This window comes from Bufo gargarizans, chromosome 4 (assembly GCF_014858855.1).
Source record: "Bufo gargarizans isolate SCDJY-AF-19 chromosome 4, ASM1485885v1, whole genome shotgun sequence".
In the NCBI taxonomy this organism is placed as follows: domain Eukaryota; kingdom Metazoa; phylum Chordata; class Amphibia; order Anura; family Bufonidae; genus Bufo; species Bufo gargarizans.
The window spans coordinates 299,054,314-299,069,474 of record NC_058083.1 but is presented as its reverse complement, the minus strand read 5'-3'; the positions used below and the strand labels follow the sequence as shown (position 1 = coordinate 299,069,474).

Genomic DNA, 15,161 nt, shown 5'->3' with positions numbered 1-15,161 from the left:
CCACATACAGCCCCCACACCCAACACTCGTTCTATCACTGCCGGCATAGAGCCAACAAAATCTACTGGATACAGCCCTTTACTGACTTCAAAGAAGAAAAAAAAAATACATGACCAGCTAGACAGATCTGGGGCAACAATTACAGCACTACCAATATCTCCCAATCATAAAGTGCACCAGGATCTCCTGACTTTCTCTACCCTGGTTGTGTCCTGCTTCTTACTTAACAGTCCCAGCTGGGGGTCTCTGCATGTGGGAGCAGAAGCTGATGTAGTGAAAGACATGTCCACGCTGACATAATGAAAGACCAGAAGCAATACACTGCATGATATGCGATTTAAGACAAAGATCACGAGATGTATCACGGGAACCGAATGAAAAATACAGTCCAGAAGAAATGTATGACCCCGTAGTCCTAGTCATTGGCAAGACATATACCTACTGTAACTAGGCCAATTTTGGAGAAAACTTAGACTCTGTTCCCATCTGCATCAGTCAATTACATTGTTCTCTTCAATCATAAGAGGAGAACAAATAAAATTGGTGGCAGTGATGTATCTGTTACAGGATGGACACCAACGGTGAATGCTGGGCTATATTTTCTGGCACTTTTGATGAAACCTGCCACAGAAGCTCCAACAAAGATATGAACACTGCCTTATATTGTTGACCTTGTGCAATTCAAATCCGGTACAACTTTGTATTCTGATGTTACATCTGGGTATGAAGTGCTTCCCTTATTTGTGGAGAGCACACATGCAGGCTAATAATGTCTACAATAATTTGCTATGTTGAAGGCTACCTACACATAGTAAGCATCATAGCTGGTAGAATTACTCAGTAGTCCATCTGTAGAAAGGGGTTTTCCAGGAAGTTGATATGATCTACCCTCAGGATAGGTCATCAATATCAGATCAGTGACTGTCCAACTCCCCGCACCCAAGAGGACACAGTTCTCCGGCCTAGGCCAATGACATCACATTCGTCAATCACAAGGCCTAGGCACAGCTCAGTCCCATTCAATGTAGAGTGCAGTGAGGGGGCTGCAGCACTCTGGTGAACGCTGCAGCCTTCTTCAAACAGCTGATTGGTGGGGTTCCGGGAGTTGGACGATTGTCAAAATGATATTGATGACCTACCCTGAGGATAGGTCATCAATATCGAACTCCTGGAAATGAAGATGCACTTGCAAGTGACTGCCTGTACAGAAGTAGATATACAGTACTACACAGTTCATACACTGGATGCCTACAAAGATGGAGATTAATAGAGTACTGAAGATTCTTGCAACTACCTCACAGGGCTTTATCAAAAAATCCAAGTACCATATAGGCTGCTTCATGATAGACAACAGGTCTTATCGCTGGAATTTCCCTTGTGAGATTACTGCAGTCTCGTTACAGCATATTGATGGGTCAATGATCTCATAAATGGCTGCAGTAAACACATTCTTGTGACTGACGACCATGCACACCCACAAACCTCAGGAAATCCTTTTCGGATTTTAATATAAAAGACGACAAGCCATGAATGCCTCTCCCCCCACCTGCAGATGTTCCTCCTCTCCGGGACTCAGCCTTTACTTACAATCTAATTATCTCCTCCATAGTTTGACAGGAAGGATTGCTGCAGGCCAAACTGCCAGGCCCTTTTGTGTGCTCGGGACCCTACTAGCACACAGATGGGATGATCTATCTGCACAACTGTACAACGTGCCTGACGATATTAGGGCGGGTTTACACTTGGCTTTTCTGTTGCTTTTTAAAAAAGCATCAAGGACGCATTAAAACTCTTTATTTTCCCATTAACCATTTACCCAGAAAGTAGCAAAATGTCTTTCTGCAGTTTTAGGGAACATTTCTAGGTTGAAAAACTACTGGCTTACGGTAACTGTATTTATCAAATACTAGCAGAAGGACCCGGCTTCGCACAGGTATATTTAATCTATTTCATTTAAAGGGAACCAGTCACCAGGATTTTGGGTATAGAGCTGAGGACATGGGTTGCTAGACGGCCACTATACCCAGTCCCATAGCTCTCTGTGCTTTTATTGTGTAAAAAAACTGATTTGATACATATGCAAATTACCATAAAAGAGTCATATCTTACTTGTGACAGAGAAGAGTCACATTTTCAAGCTCTGACTCATCTCAGGGTAATTTGCATATGTATCAAATCAGGTTTTTTACACAATAAAACCACACTGAGCTATGGGGACTGGGTATTGCAGATGTGCTAGCGGCCAGCTCTAGACACAAAATCCCGGTGACAGGTTTCCTTCCTTGTTTGTGTGCGTCGTTAAAAAATATAGACAGTATACCCCAAAACAGTGAACTCCACAGCCCCCACCCCTTAACACTGACCCCCCCCCACACAGTGCCCCGCCACTTTAAAATGGGACCTCCACAGCAGCCCATCCACTTAACTTTGACCTTCACAGCAGTTGAAAAAAATCCATCTATTGTGCGACACATGTAGCAGTGTAGTTGTGCCCCATGTGTCGTGCGACTTATTGTCATCCTGTAGCCCTAGCCTAAAGCTGACCTTCAGCAGTGAAGAAAAATGGCTGGGTTGTTATGGAAACCTGGAGTAAAACTGTGTGTATGTGGAGACTAAGGGCCTGCAAGCTTCTATTGGCTGATAGTGACATGTGACTGTGTGTATGGCAGTTGGGATATGAAGAAAAACACTTGCAGGCTTGTATTGGCTAATGCAGGTCATATTTTGGGAATATCTCAGGAACGGTACGTCCTAGAGAGCTGTGACCCCCACAAGATTTCTTTCTAGGTAGTAAAGGGATGTGTATACCAAGTTTCGTTGAAATCAATGGTTGCGTTTTTGAGTTCAAAGTGGAGAGGGCACAGCAGTTGGAGAGAGCTGAGCCTGTTGGACAATGCCCCGATTTTCTAGAATCTTATTTGCATATATTACAATGTTATTTTTCTTAGCAATGTGGGCACATATGGACATGGGACCAACACAGATGCCTTCAGCTGCAAAGGTCGGCCAGTTTCATGGGTACAAATCTACTGATGGATGCTCTTTAAAAGCACATCCATTAAAAGCCTAAGGCCCCTTTCACACGGGCAAGTTTTCCGTGCGGGTGCGATGCGTGCGGTGAACGCACTGCACCCGCACTGAATCCTGACCCATTCATTTCTATGAGACTGTGCACACGAGCAGTGATTTTCACGCATCACTTGTGCGTTGCGTGAAAAATCGCAGCATGCTCCTCTTTGTGCGTTTTTCACGTAACGCAGGCCCTATAGAAATGAATGGGGTTGCGTGAAAATCGCATGCATCCGCAAGCAAGTGCGGATGCGGTGCGATTTTCACGCATGGGTTCTAGGTGACAGTCTATTCACTGTATTATTTTCCCTTATAACATGGTTATAGGGGAAAATAATAGCATTCTGAATACAGAATGCTTAGTATAATAGTACTGGAAGGGTTAAAATAATAAAAAAAGTTAACTCACCTTCTCCTCTTGTTCGCGTAGATGCCGGTCTGTTCTTTAGCTGTGGGCTGAAGGACCTGTGGTGATGTCAGATCACATGCTCCATCACCACGGTGATGGACCATGTGATTGGAGCATGTGATCTGACGTCACCTCAGGTCATTCAGCCCACAGCTAAAGAACAGACCGGCATCTACGCTAACAAGAGGAGAAGGTGAGTTAACTTTTTTTATTATTTTTAACCCTTCCAGTACTATTATACTAAGCATTCTGTATTCAGAATGCTATTATTTTCCCTTATAACCATGTTATAAGGGAAAATAATACAATCTTCAGAACATCAATCCCAAGCCCGAACTTCTGTGAAGAAGTTCGGGTTTGGGTACCAAACATGCGCGATTTTTCTCACGCAAGTGCAAAACGCATGACAATGTTTTGCACTCGCGCGGAAAAATCGCGCATTTTCCCGCAACGCACCCGCCTCTTATCCGGGCAAAAAACATGACGCCCGTGTGAAAGAGGCCTAAGAAAAAAGTGTCATTTAGATGCCCACTGGATTACAGCACCCTCAGAGCCTGCAGTGCTTTGAGTCTGATTCAGTAGGGTAAACGCACACATTCATGATTTATGTGCGGACAATCCGCACTCAAATCCGCAGGGGAATCCGTGCGGTTAACCCGCATCACTTGGTGTAGGTCTACATGTGGATTTTACTCTCCCCATTGAAGTAAATGGAGTAAACAAAGGTCAGGAAAAATAAAATTGACATGCTGCAGATTTTTAAATCTGCACCGTAGGTCAAAATCTGCGTAGAAAAAAAAAAAAATCAGCATCGTGTGCGTGAGAATTTCAAATTCTCACAGAATACAATGTACATGACCTACGGTGTGGATTTCCTGATGGTGTGCATTTAGCCTAGAAGAGTATAGAGAGCAGTGTTTGTATATGAGATATGTGGGTATAATACGTCTGGCACCCCAGCTGTTCTCTAGTAGATCCAGTCCACTGCGTAGTGGAGAGAGGTGGCCGCATTCAATTCACCGACTTTACTATGAACGCATCGTCTCATAGTTATCAATACTAAAGTGAAGGGGAATTGGCGCCAATCCCGATACGGCACACCTCATCAGAAGGACAATAGGTGGACAGTCCTCATTGGTATAAAAGCACTTGCGTGTTCTGGTCAAACAGTGGAGCTAGTTTCTGGTGTAATTTCAGGCACCCGTTTACACTCACCCAGTTGGTAAATATTTGAGCACGGAGCCACCGAGTTATCTTTCCACATTGTCAGCAATTTCCTTGCGACTCTAAAACGACCCCCCTCCCCTCTCTATAGGCGTCTACAGAAATGATAGGGCCCCCATTTATTACTTTGCCATAGTTCTTTTTTCGTATTACCAAAGGGAAAATCATGAACATAAAACTGCAATTCAACCACTTGCAGACCGGCAATCGGCTATAAACATCTATATGGCCTTATTACCCTGCATAAACGTTCCGCCACGTAGCAGCTGCAAGATTTATCACATTGGTGTAAAGATAAACGGGCTGAGTTGCCCATAGCAAACAATCCTATTCCACGCTTCATTTTCCAAAGGAGCTGTGAAAAATGAAAGGTGGAATCTGATTGGTCGTTATGGGCAACTCAGCCAGTTCTGCTTTACACCAGTTTGACAAATCTCCTCCGACGTATCACATATTTGGTGATCATGTGACACGATATAGGAAAGGTTTCCAATATGGCCTCCATGGCAGGTTTAGCTACAGAGTGGAGTTTAAGACTATATTCACATGACAGTGAAAAACAGCCGTGTGACGGCTCATGTATAACAGCCGTCAAAAATAAGGACATATCCTATTTTGTCTGTTTTCACAGACCAACAGCTCCCATAAAATTGAAGGGGACAATTTTTAACATTGTTTCTCAGAAAGTTATTACTGGGGGGGAAAATCTGTTAAAAATGGACTGTTAGCAGTTTTTAACGGCAGTTTTTTCACGGTCATATGATTGTAGCCTAATAGCCACGAAGTGGTTAAACAGTCAACTACATGTGGTATTTGCTTGCACATAACTGACTGTGTAAACTTCATGCTCCAAATGCACATTGGAGGAGCGTCCAGGTGGCTTGTAGTCAGCAGTTTTTTCCAGCATGTCAGCAAGGAGGGTAGGCACCAAGGAAAACACACAGCGTCCATGGGCCATAAGGAAAAAGAATCTGCAGGGGAAACTGACCTGGAACGTGGATTTTTAAGTCAGCAGCATGTGAACTTATGCTGTGGATTTTCTACCATGGATTTCACTCTCTGCAATACATAGGGAGAAATCCATGATAAAGCCGCCCTTTGTGGCCGTACCCTTATACTTTCCCCAACCAACCACAAGATTAATATTCAGTAATGCTACACAGCCAGGGCATGGCTGTTTCTGTGATAGTCTTTATATTGCTATTGCATAATTTTTGTTATTAGGTTATGGAAGCCGCTTGCACATAGCCATAGTACAGCTTTGTACTCCCTCCAAGTTTTAAGGAGCTCTAACTGAGACCCTAAGGGCACCTTCTGTACTTTCATATGCCTCTGATTTCACAAGGACGGACATGTTATATGCTTGATCAGATGGAATGCGTACAGAGGTGTTCTCCCATAAAAACATTCAGATCTTAAAGGGAGTGTCAGCAGACAGACCATGGTAAACTGCTGACAGTATTATGGAGGGACTGGGGAGAGCAGTACTTTTGTGAACCTTTATTATCAGGAGTAGAGTGAATATGACAGTTTATTCTGCGCCTGCAAGTGCCTAGTAGACAGGGCTTCACCGTTAATGATTTTTAGTCCCTCCCCTACACTGTGCGTCACACCTGTAGTGGTCTCCTGGGGGGATGCTCCTCAGCACATGCAGGAGCTGGCAGGATAAAACTTCATGTTCCCACTATCCCCCCCCACCCCCGATAATAAAAGCTCAACAAAAGTATGCTTGTCTCGCTCTCCCCATCCCCCACCTAGTGCTGTCAGCAGTTTATCAAGGTAAGGGCTGACGGATTACTGCTACAGAAGGTAAAGTCACAATCTGTAATATATTGGGTTTATGAAAAGTCTATGGGCCATCTCAATTCTGTGCTGTGAGAATAGCGTGATATGCAGGCACTTGTCACATAGCAGATTTTATTGCAGAAATTTATGAGACTAAAAATCGGTTCCCCTCATTTCAATGGATATTGCAGAAAACTGTCTGCAAAAAAACAAAAAACAAAAAAAAAAAAAACACACATTCAGATGATTGGAACCGATTTTCAGTTGCAGGAATATCTGCAGCGAGCGAGTGCACGCTTTATGCCTAATTCAGAAGCAGACAGTTTTGACGTGGTCATGTTGAGAACACCAAACCCCAGCTGTGTGACTACATCCTGGTGGCTTTGTGGTACCAAACCTAGTGACAGGTCCTCCTACAGAATGTACATAAAACTGTACAGAGCACAGGTCCCACTACTAAAATCCATGATTTCCCCCGATTGTGCAGATTTGGGACTAGTAAATAGCACAGTGGCAAACATGACTCCCACAACGACGGTTTTGATCAGCTCTCACCCGTGACAAAACACTTTCCAAAAGATCCACAGGCCAAGTCATTGCCAATTTGCATAAGAAAGAAGGTGAAGAGAAAAGCAGCAGAGCATGTTGTGTTTTGTTTGAAACCGATCAGCACACTAAAATGCCATTCAAATCCCAGAAATTGCTGAAGTCAGCGCGGAGTCTGCCAGCTGGTGTCTCTCCAGAAGATGACAATACCAAGTAAAGCCTAGGTGTAGATGACAAGCTGTTCTCTGTGTGCACATGGAAGGATCAACCTGGACCTATAACTACAATCTCCACATAACAAAGGGAAGAGCCTTCAGAAATGTCCAGGAACGTTTGCCACAATCTGACCTCATGAGTGGAAACTCCCACAACCCTGTTCCCAGCAGTATCATTATTAACTGGCTGCAGTGTATAATGTGCAAAGATTTGGACTTTGGACCTTCTGGATCAGTGTGGCCGAGGGCCCATTGTAGGCCTACTACCAATAAGTATCTTCATTAACTATACCAGTTAGAAAAGCTCTTCACAGTAGCTGCACAAGGTTTTTTGTTGTATTTCTATTATGTACTATATTCTACAAGTACAGAACAGAACAGCCCTCTCTGCTTCCTTCTATAAACTGAACACCTCAGAATGTGGACAAATCACATTTTCTCTGTTTACTTGCAAACCAAAATGCTGCCATTACAGATGTCAGGGTCCGGGATCACTGGAAAGCATCTCAGATGACAGCCTGTCACCCCCCAGGACACTACCAGATTACTCCTCAGTGTGTGTGGTCAAATGTGAAGAAGGTAGGCTCGGCACACAGGAATATTCACCCATAAGAGGCTACATAGAAGCAAGAGTGAGGTTTGAAATCCTGGAGCCCCAAGGCCACGGTCTCAGGGCAATATTACATTTAGCGATGCAGCTGATAACTGTCGGGAGGGAAGCATGCCTTCCATGCAATCGCCTGCTCACTAGCAGAGGAGACCATTGCTATTACATGCAGCGATTTCCTCCACAGTATAAGGAGGAGCGATCATTATACAGTACTATCACTCATCCCCATACCGACTAGTTGTTTGCCAGCAGCAGATGGTGATCTGCCGCCAGCAAGTGATGATTTTTAAGCCTGGATTGTCCGATGAATGAGCATTTGCTCGTTCATCTGGTAATCGGCTGTAGTTTTACACTGCCAGATCATCGCTAGCGTGCTTGTTACCGATGATCTGGCAGTGTAATACAGCCCTACTTAGAGGAGGATCGGGATAGATAAATAGGACATAGATGGATAGGATAACAACATGTCTGCAGCTCTGCACTACGTTCCAGTCGCTAGGAGCAGGTAATCCTATGGCCAGGCTCCGCAGACGCTGGGCTGTGACCACGCTGAGTGGGATGTTATCTTGCAGATGCTGGAGACACAGCATTCCCCTGGCAATTTGTGCTGAAAGCAGGACAAACAGATAAACTAATGTCTGCACACCGCACATGCATTCCCAACCATCATGATAAAGCCGGAGAGCCCACAGATGCTCGCTCCTTATTAAACTGGGTCATCGGTCATTAGGCACAATGAACAGAGAATTTATTTCATTTGCAAAGCAACAGATAAGGACTATCACTTATTAACCGCCATGAATTATAATTTCCCACACAGCGTTCATACTGTATACATGTCTGCCCAGGTTATTAGGATAGGGCTCAAGCGCATTGTAGCTTTTCCTTTGCTCAGTACTACAAGCCCTACTGCATTTCACTACATGGATCCTTGACATGTCTGGACATCACACTCAGCCAATGCTGTAAATTACCAATACATTCCCATTACTTCTCACTAAAGAAGTTTGTACCCATCGCAGGCCCAGGTCTTTTTACAGGTTCTCTGCCCGGGCCATTACTGGCTCCTCAAATCCACAGTACTGTGCCCATAGCTGGGCTATTCAATAAAGACGTGAAGAACTTGAGGCCCCACTCACATCACGCAGTAATGGAAATGGTTGTACTGTTAACCATTGTCACCATGCAGTCCACACAGATACCTACATGTTCACACCATAGAGTTTTACCACCCGGCATTTTTAGTAGCCAACTGCAGGTTTCCTCACATATATTTGGAGACAGGAAACAGACACTTGCGAGGCATTTTGTTTTCGCAGTCCATTAATAGCGTACACTACTTCCTTTGGTCGGAAAACACAATGAAGCTAAAAGAATGTATAGCTCGGAATAGTGTCCAAATCCCAAACTCGGAAGGGGTCTCGGGATCCAATGGTCAAACAGGAACTGTGATGGAGGGACTGGGATACACTGTCTTATATCACGTTTCCTTTCCTACAATCACCACTACTGGTTATATACTAAACTTTCTCTGAGGCCTCCTGTGCACAACCGTATTAGTTTTGTGGGCTACAAACCACAGATCTGCAAAGTGTGGACATCTTCCGTGTGCACATTTTTCTTGGTCTGCTTTATAGAAATAGCTATTCTTCTCCACAAAACAGACCAGAATAGGACAAAAACGCATAAAAATACCCCTCCTTGATGACATCCATGCCCAATCCCTGGCCATATGGCATAAAGGTGGCCATAAACATTAGATAGATGGTTGAACAATCATCTGGTGAACATTCGTTTCTCAGACACGGTCATACACATTTTATTTCATATTGGTCGTTACAGTTCTTCAAACTGGCCATACATGTTCAATGAAACCAGGATGAAGGAAAGATCTTTTTGGAAATGCTCCTTCAAAGAAAGGTCTTTCATGAGATCTTTCTTTGAACAGTCTTGTGCCACCTTAAGACAGCCATGTTACGCAGAATCTTAAAATCACTGTATCAAGACCTAACCCATTTTTGGTACCCTAACAGACACCAATGGGATGTATACATTTTTGGCATGCCAAGTATTTGTCCATCCAAATGGGCTGTGCATATTAAAAGTCAGCTCCATTTCACAGATGTCACCCATGGGACACTGAACTGTGCTTCATGTCAGAATATGTCCAATATGAAAACGTGTCATTATCTAAAACTACTTTCCCACGCTAATTATATCAAACCAGAATTCACATTACGTGTTGGTGAACAGAAGCAATAGGAGGCTCAGTCAGAAAACCAGTCTGTAGAGTATCTCAGACAGTGACTAAGAGAAGATCTGAACCGAAATATGACTCTATAATTAGTAATGTATCAATGAAATCAGGACATCCACTTCATGCTAGACTTGAAGGTCATACGTGTCCACCATGGCTGCTCGTCACCGTGTGAAAGACACATATAAGACAATACGGTGCCATGTGAGCGGCATGATTCACCACGAGCGCTATGGTTCAATTCTTTACGAGTCTACAGCAAGAATGAGAAGTTCAGAAAACTTGTGTAAAGGAGAAATGGAGTAGTAGTCCGCAGAACTCAAGCAAACTCTAGCTCGCACTTCTGCAGAGTATTTATTACAAGTCACATTTCAACAAGCTTAACTTGGACAACCCCTTTCCAACTGCTGAAAACCAGTCATGAGCTGATCGCTGCCGATCCAGCAACTGTGTAGCTTGCTGATGAACATATCACAGGCCATGAAGTACACTCTCCTCTGGTTAAGGCCTCATCCAAACCATAAATTACTATGATACAGTCAAAATTTGGTTCAGAGTCCTTCTGGGAGATGCAACCGATACACGGACCGTATTTCCCGGGCCCACCACGGTTGTTTGAATCAGCCCTTATGCAGACTTAGATCTGTACTCACTGGAGTAATGGTTTCCACATCTTGACAGATCTGATCAGCTTTCAATGGGTCTGTCTCAATTACTTCTACTGGACAGAATAATGCAGGAAGCTGGGACATTATGACCATCAAACTGCAATAGAAATGTGACGGGAAAGAAGGAAGGCACTTGTAGACAAACAACGGTACCGTTAGGGAGCTATCTGAATGGATACATTTCACTGGGCGATTTTCTGCACAGATCATTGGTCCAAGTAAAAAAATACTGCGGCATGTACTAACTTTATCCGTTTTCCCTGGAAGACTCATTGATTCAAATGAATGGGTCTGTGGCAAAAATGGATTCCATCCGTGTGTTTTAAGACTCGGCCACGTTTCTGGCCAAAATTCAGACAGGTTTCCCGATTGCCGTCTGAGGAGCCTGAAGCGGGCCACACATTTTAGATGGCTGTCAGTTCATTTGGCTGATAGCCATCTCTGCCCCATACCCGTATGTATTATGAATGAGGGCAGGGGTAGACGCTGACGTCAGACGTGTTCAGTTTTTACCTTCCCAGACATCTGCCATCAGTGTTGAGTCAGATGACCAGCATACGCATTAGATGGTCAGCTGGTCTTGCTGAGATGACCCAACATTGATCGCATGGCCAGCTGACCACATTCATGAGATACCTGTTGGCCGAATGCTCGCTCCCCCCCCATAAACATGCACACTCTGCTCGTCTGAGGGTACGTATGTTCTGAATGGGAAGAAGGGTAGTAAGTGCTTCCAGACACCTCTGACAGGCAGCTTATCTCCTAGCAAAAAAGGATCGGGCATGTGAAAATCCAACATTCTGATCCTTATCTCTCCTGACATTTGCCAGTAGATGGTTGCTGGTCCCACCAAACCATGGGTTCGGAGCTTATTCCAGGTATGAACAGAGCCTTCTGATAAAAAAAAAAAAAACAGCTCAGATCATAGCCAGCATCAGGACTATCACATGGCGGCTGACATGAGTGCCACTGCCCATGACATTAGGCGGACTACAAGTCTCACAATGAGGTTACCTACTGGACAATTATTTTTTTCTTTTTTCTCTCATCTCTGAAGATCTTTATTTGTGATATTCCGACATGGAGAGCGGTAACTCAGTGATCACACCAGTCAGGGATGCACTAAGCCTTCAAGTTGAGGCCAGTAATCATCATTTTGTCCATGAGAAACTTCATTTATGGGGTGATCAAAAACAGGTGTTTTAACAAAAAAAAAAAAAAAATCAAGGTCTATGAGGATTTGGCCTCATGCACACGATCATTGTGTGTTTTACGGATCCGCAAAACACGGATGGCGTCCATGGGCGTTCCGCAATTTGCAGAACGGCACGGACAGCCATTAATATAACTGCCTATTCTTGTCCGAAAAACGGACAAGAATAGGACAGGTTATATTTTTTTTGGCGGACCACGGAACAAAGCAATGGATGCGGACAGCGCACACAGAGGGCTGTCCGCATCTTTTGCGGCCCCATGGAAGTGAATAGGTCCTCATCCGAGCCGCCAAAATTGCGGCTCGGATGCAGGACCAAAACAACGGTCGTATCCATGAGGCCTTTGACGTCTACATTTCAAGCTGAACTAATCAAACTCAAGTGACCATTCCTGCCACATATACACAGGTACAGCAATGGCTTTCATACCGCCAGACAATGCGGCCATCACTAGCCGCTCTGCTTCAGGAAAAGCTGAATCACAACGATGGTGCCCCTATTGCAGTTACCCAGCTTTCCAAATACCCTGAGTCTACCTGGTTATACAATCCCCCATCACCCGGCAGCTGTAATATTGGTCACCCAGCTTTCCCAATATCCTGAATCTACCTGGATACACAATCCCACATCACCCGGCAGCTGTAATAATGGTCACCCAGCTTTCTCAATATCCTGAACCTACCTGGTTACACAATCCCCCCATCACCCGGCAGTTATAATAATGGTCACCCAGCTTTCCTAGTGCCCTGAACCTACCTGGATATACAATCTCCCATCACCCGGCAGTTATAATAATGGTCACCCAGCTTTCCTAGTGCCCTGAATCTACCTGGATATACAATCTCCCATCACCCGGCAGTTATAATAATGGTCACCCAGCTTTCCTAACGCCCTGAACCTACCTGGATATACAATCACCCATCACCCGGCAGTTATAATAATGGTCACCCAGCTTTCCTAACGCCCTGAACCTACCTGGATATACAATCACCCATCACCCGGCAGTTATAATAATGGTCACCCAGCTTTCCTAACGCCCTGAACCTACCTGGATATACAATCACCCATCACCCAGTAGTTATAATAATGGTCACCCAGCTTTCCTAACGCCCTGAACCTACCTGGATATACAATCTCCCATCACCCGGCAGTTATAATAATGGTCACCCAGCTTTCCTAGTGCCCTGAACCTACCTGGTTACACAATCCCCCCATCACCCGGCAGTTATAATAATGGTCACCCAGCTTTCCTAGTGCCCTGAACCTACCTGGATATACAATCTCCCATCACCCGGCAGTTATAATAATGGTCACCCAGCTTTCCTAGTGCCCTGAACCTACCTGGATATACAATCTCCCATCACCCGGCAGTTATAATAATGGTCACCCAGCTTTCCTAGTGCCCTGAATCTACCTGGATATACAATCTCCCATCACCCGGCAGTTATAATAATGGTCACCCAGCTTTCCTAACGCCCTGAACCTACCTGGATATACAATCACCCATCACCCGGCAGTTATAATAATGGTCACCCAGCTTTCCTAACGCCCTGAACCTACCTGGATATACAATCACCCATCACCCAGTAGTTATAATAATGGTCACCCAGCTTTCCTAACGCCCTGAACCTACCTGGATATACAATCTCCCATCACCCGGCAGTTATAATAATGGTCACCCAGCTTTCCTAACGCCCTGAACCTACCTGGATATACAATCACCCATCACCCAGTAGTTATAATAATGGTCACCCAGCTTTCCTAACGCCCTGAACCTACCTGGATATACAATCTCCCATCACCCGGCAGTTATAATAATGGTCACCCAGCTTTCCTAACGCCCTGAACCTACCTGGATATACAATCACCCAGCGGTTATAATAATGGTCACCCAGCTTTCCTAACGCCCTGAACCTACCTGGATATACAATCACCCAGCAGTTATAATAATGGTCACCCAGCTTTCCTAGTGCCCTACATCTACCTGGATATACAATCCCCCATTATCCAGCAGTTATAATGGTCACCCAGCTTCCCCAATGCCCTGAACCCACCTGGTTAAACAATCTCCCATCACCCGGCAGTTACAATAATGGTCACCCAGCTTTCCCAATGCCCTGAACCCACCTGGTTAAACAATCTCCCATCACCCGGCAGTTACAATAATGGTCACCCAGCTTTCCTAATGCCCTGAACCCACCTGGTTAAACAATCTCCCATCACCCGGCAGTTACAATAATGGTCACCCAGCTTTCCCAATGCCCTGAACCCACCCGGCAGTTACAATAATGGTCACCCAGCTTTCCTGGGTTAAGATATAATTAAGAAAGAGATGAATAGAACCAGATACGAAGAAAAGGAACCCGACCCCGCGCACGTACAGCAGTCCCGGACGTGGATTACAAGTGAAAGTTCAGGTGACAAGCTGCGACTATCACAAGCCCTGGGCACAGTTCACACGACACGTATTACCAGCAGCACTCACCCAGGGTCTCCGCCAGCAGCAGGGCAGGGACTGCCAGCCATAGTCCCAGCAGGGGCAGCAGTCCGCTCACCGGAGGGGTCTGGCACGCAACTCTGCCCCCGGCCATTGCGCCCACTCTCCTCCACTAGGCAGAGGTCTGCAGCCGGCTGGGAACTGGATATCCCGAGATCTCCATCCAGGGGAACCGCACAACCGACCCGCACCGAGCGCCCTCCGTGCGGTCTGTACTCCCACACATGACTGACACACACTGCCATGCTCCTCCCGGGGAGGGGGAATCCGCTCTGTTATGGACCGAGCGCTGCCCCCTGCTGGGCAAACCCTCTTACTGACCCGCCGCCTAGGGTTACATGGTCATAACAAACTATAATACTATGAAAACTAAACTAAGGATACAAATAATACCTATGTTAATAGAGCAACCTACTAATATCAAATATACTAATAAACCAATACTATATGAGTTCTAAATATTAGCAATACTAAACTATTGCAAATTACTAATCTGATATAAATGCTAAAGTAACAGATATTATAAATACAAGATTAATACATATATACTAAACTCATAATATGAGTAATAAATATTAGAAATACTAAACTATTGCAAATTACTAATCTGATATAAATGCTAAAGTAACTGATATTATAAATACTAGATTAATACATATATACTAAA

At 44.7% G+C, this 15,161-nt stretch overlaps 1 protein-coding gene across 1 annotated transcript in view; it reads right to left on the bottom strand.

The window, feature by feature from the left end:
- The window catches only part of DCBLD1 (discoidin, CUB and LCCL domain containing 1), a 62,430-nt gene extending 47,709 nt beyond the window's left edge, over window positions 1-14,721 (bottom strand). The window contains exon 1 of the mRNA XM_044290151.1: window positions 14,483-14,721. Within this exon, the coding sequence (XP_044146086.1) occupies window positions 14,483-14,588 (106 nt within the window). The 5' untranslated portion in view covers window positions 14,589-14,721. The remainder of the gene's footprint in view (window positions 1-14,482) is intronic.
- Between the last annotated feature and the right edge of the window lie 440 nt (window positions 14,722-15,161).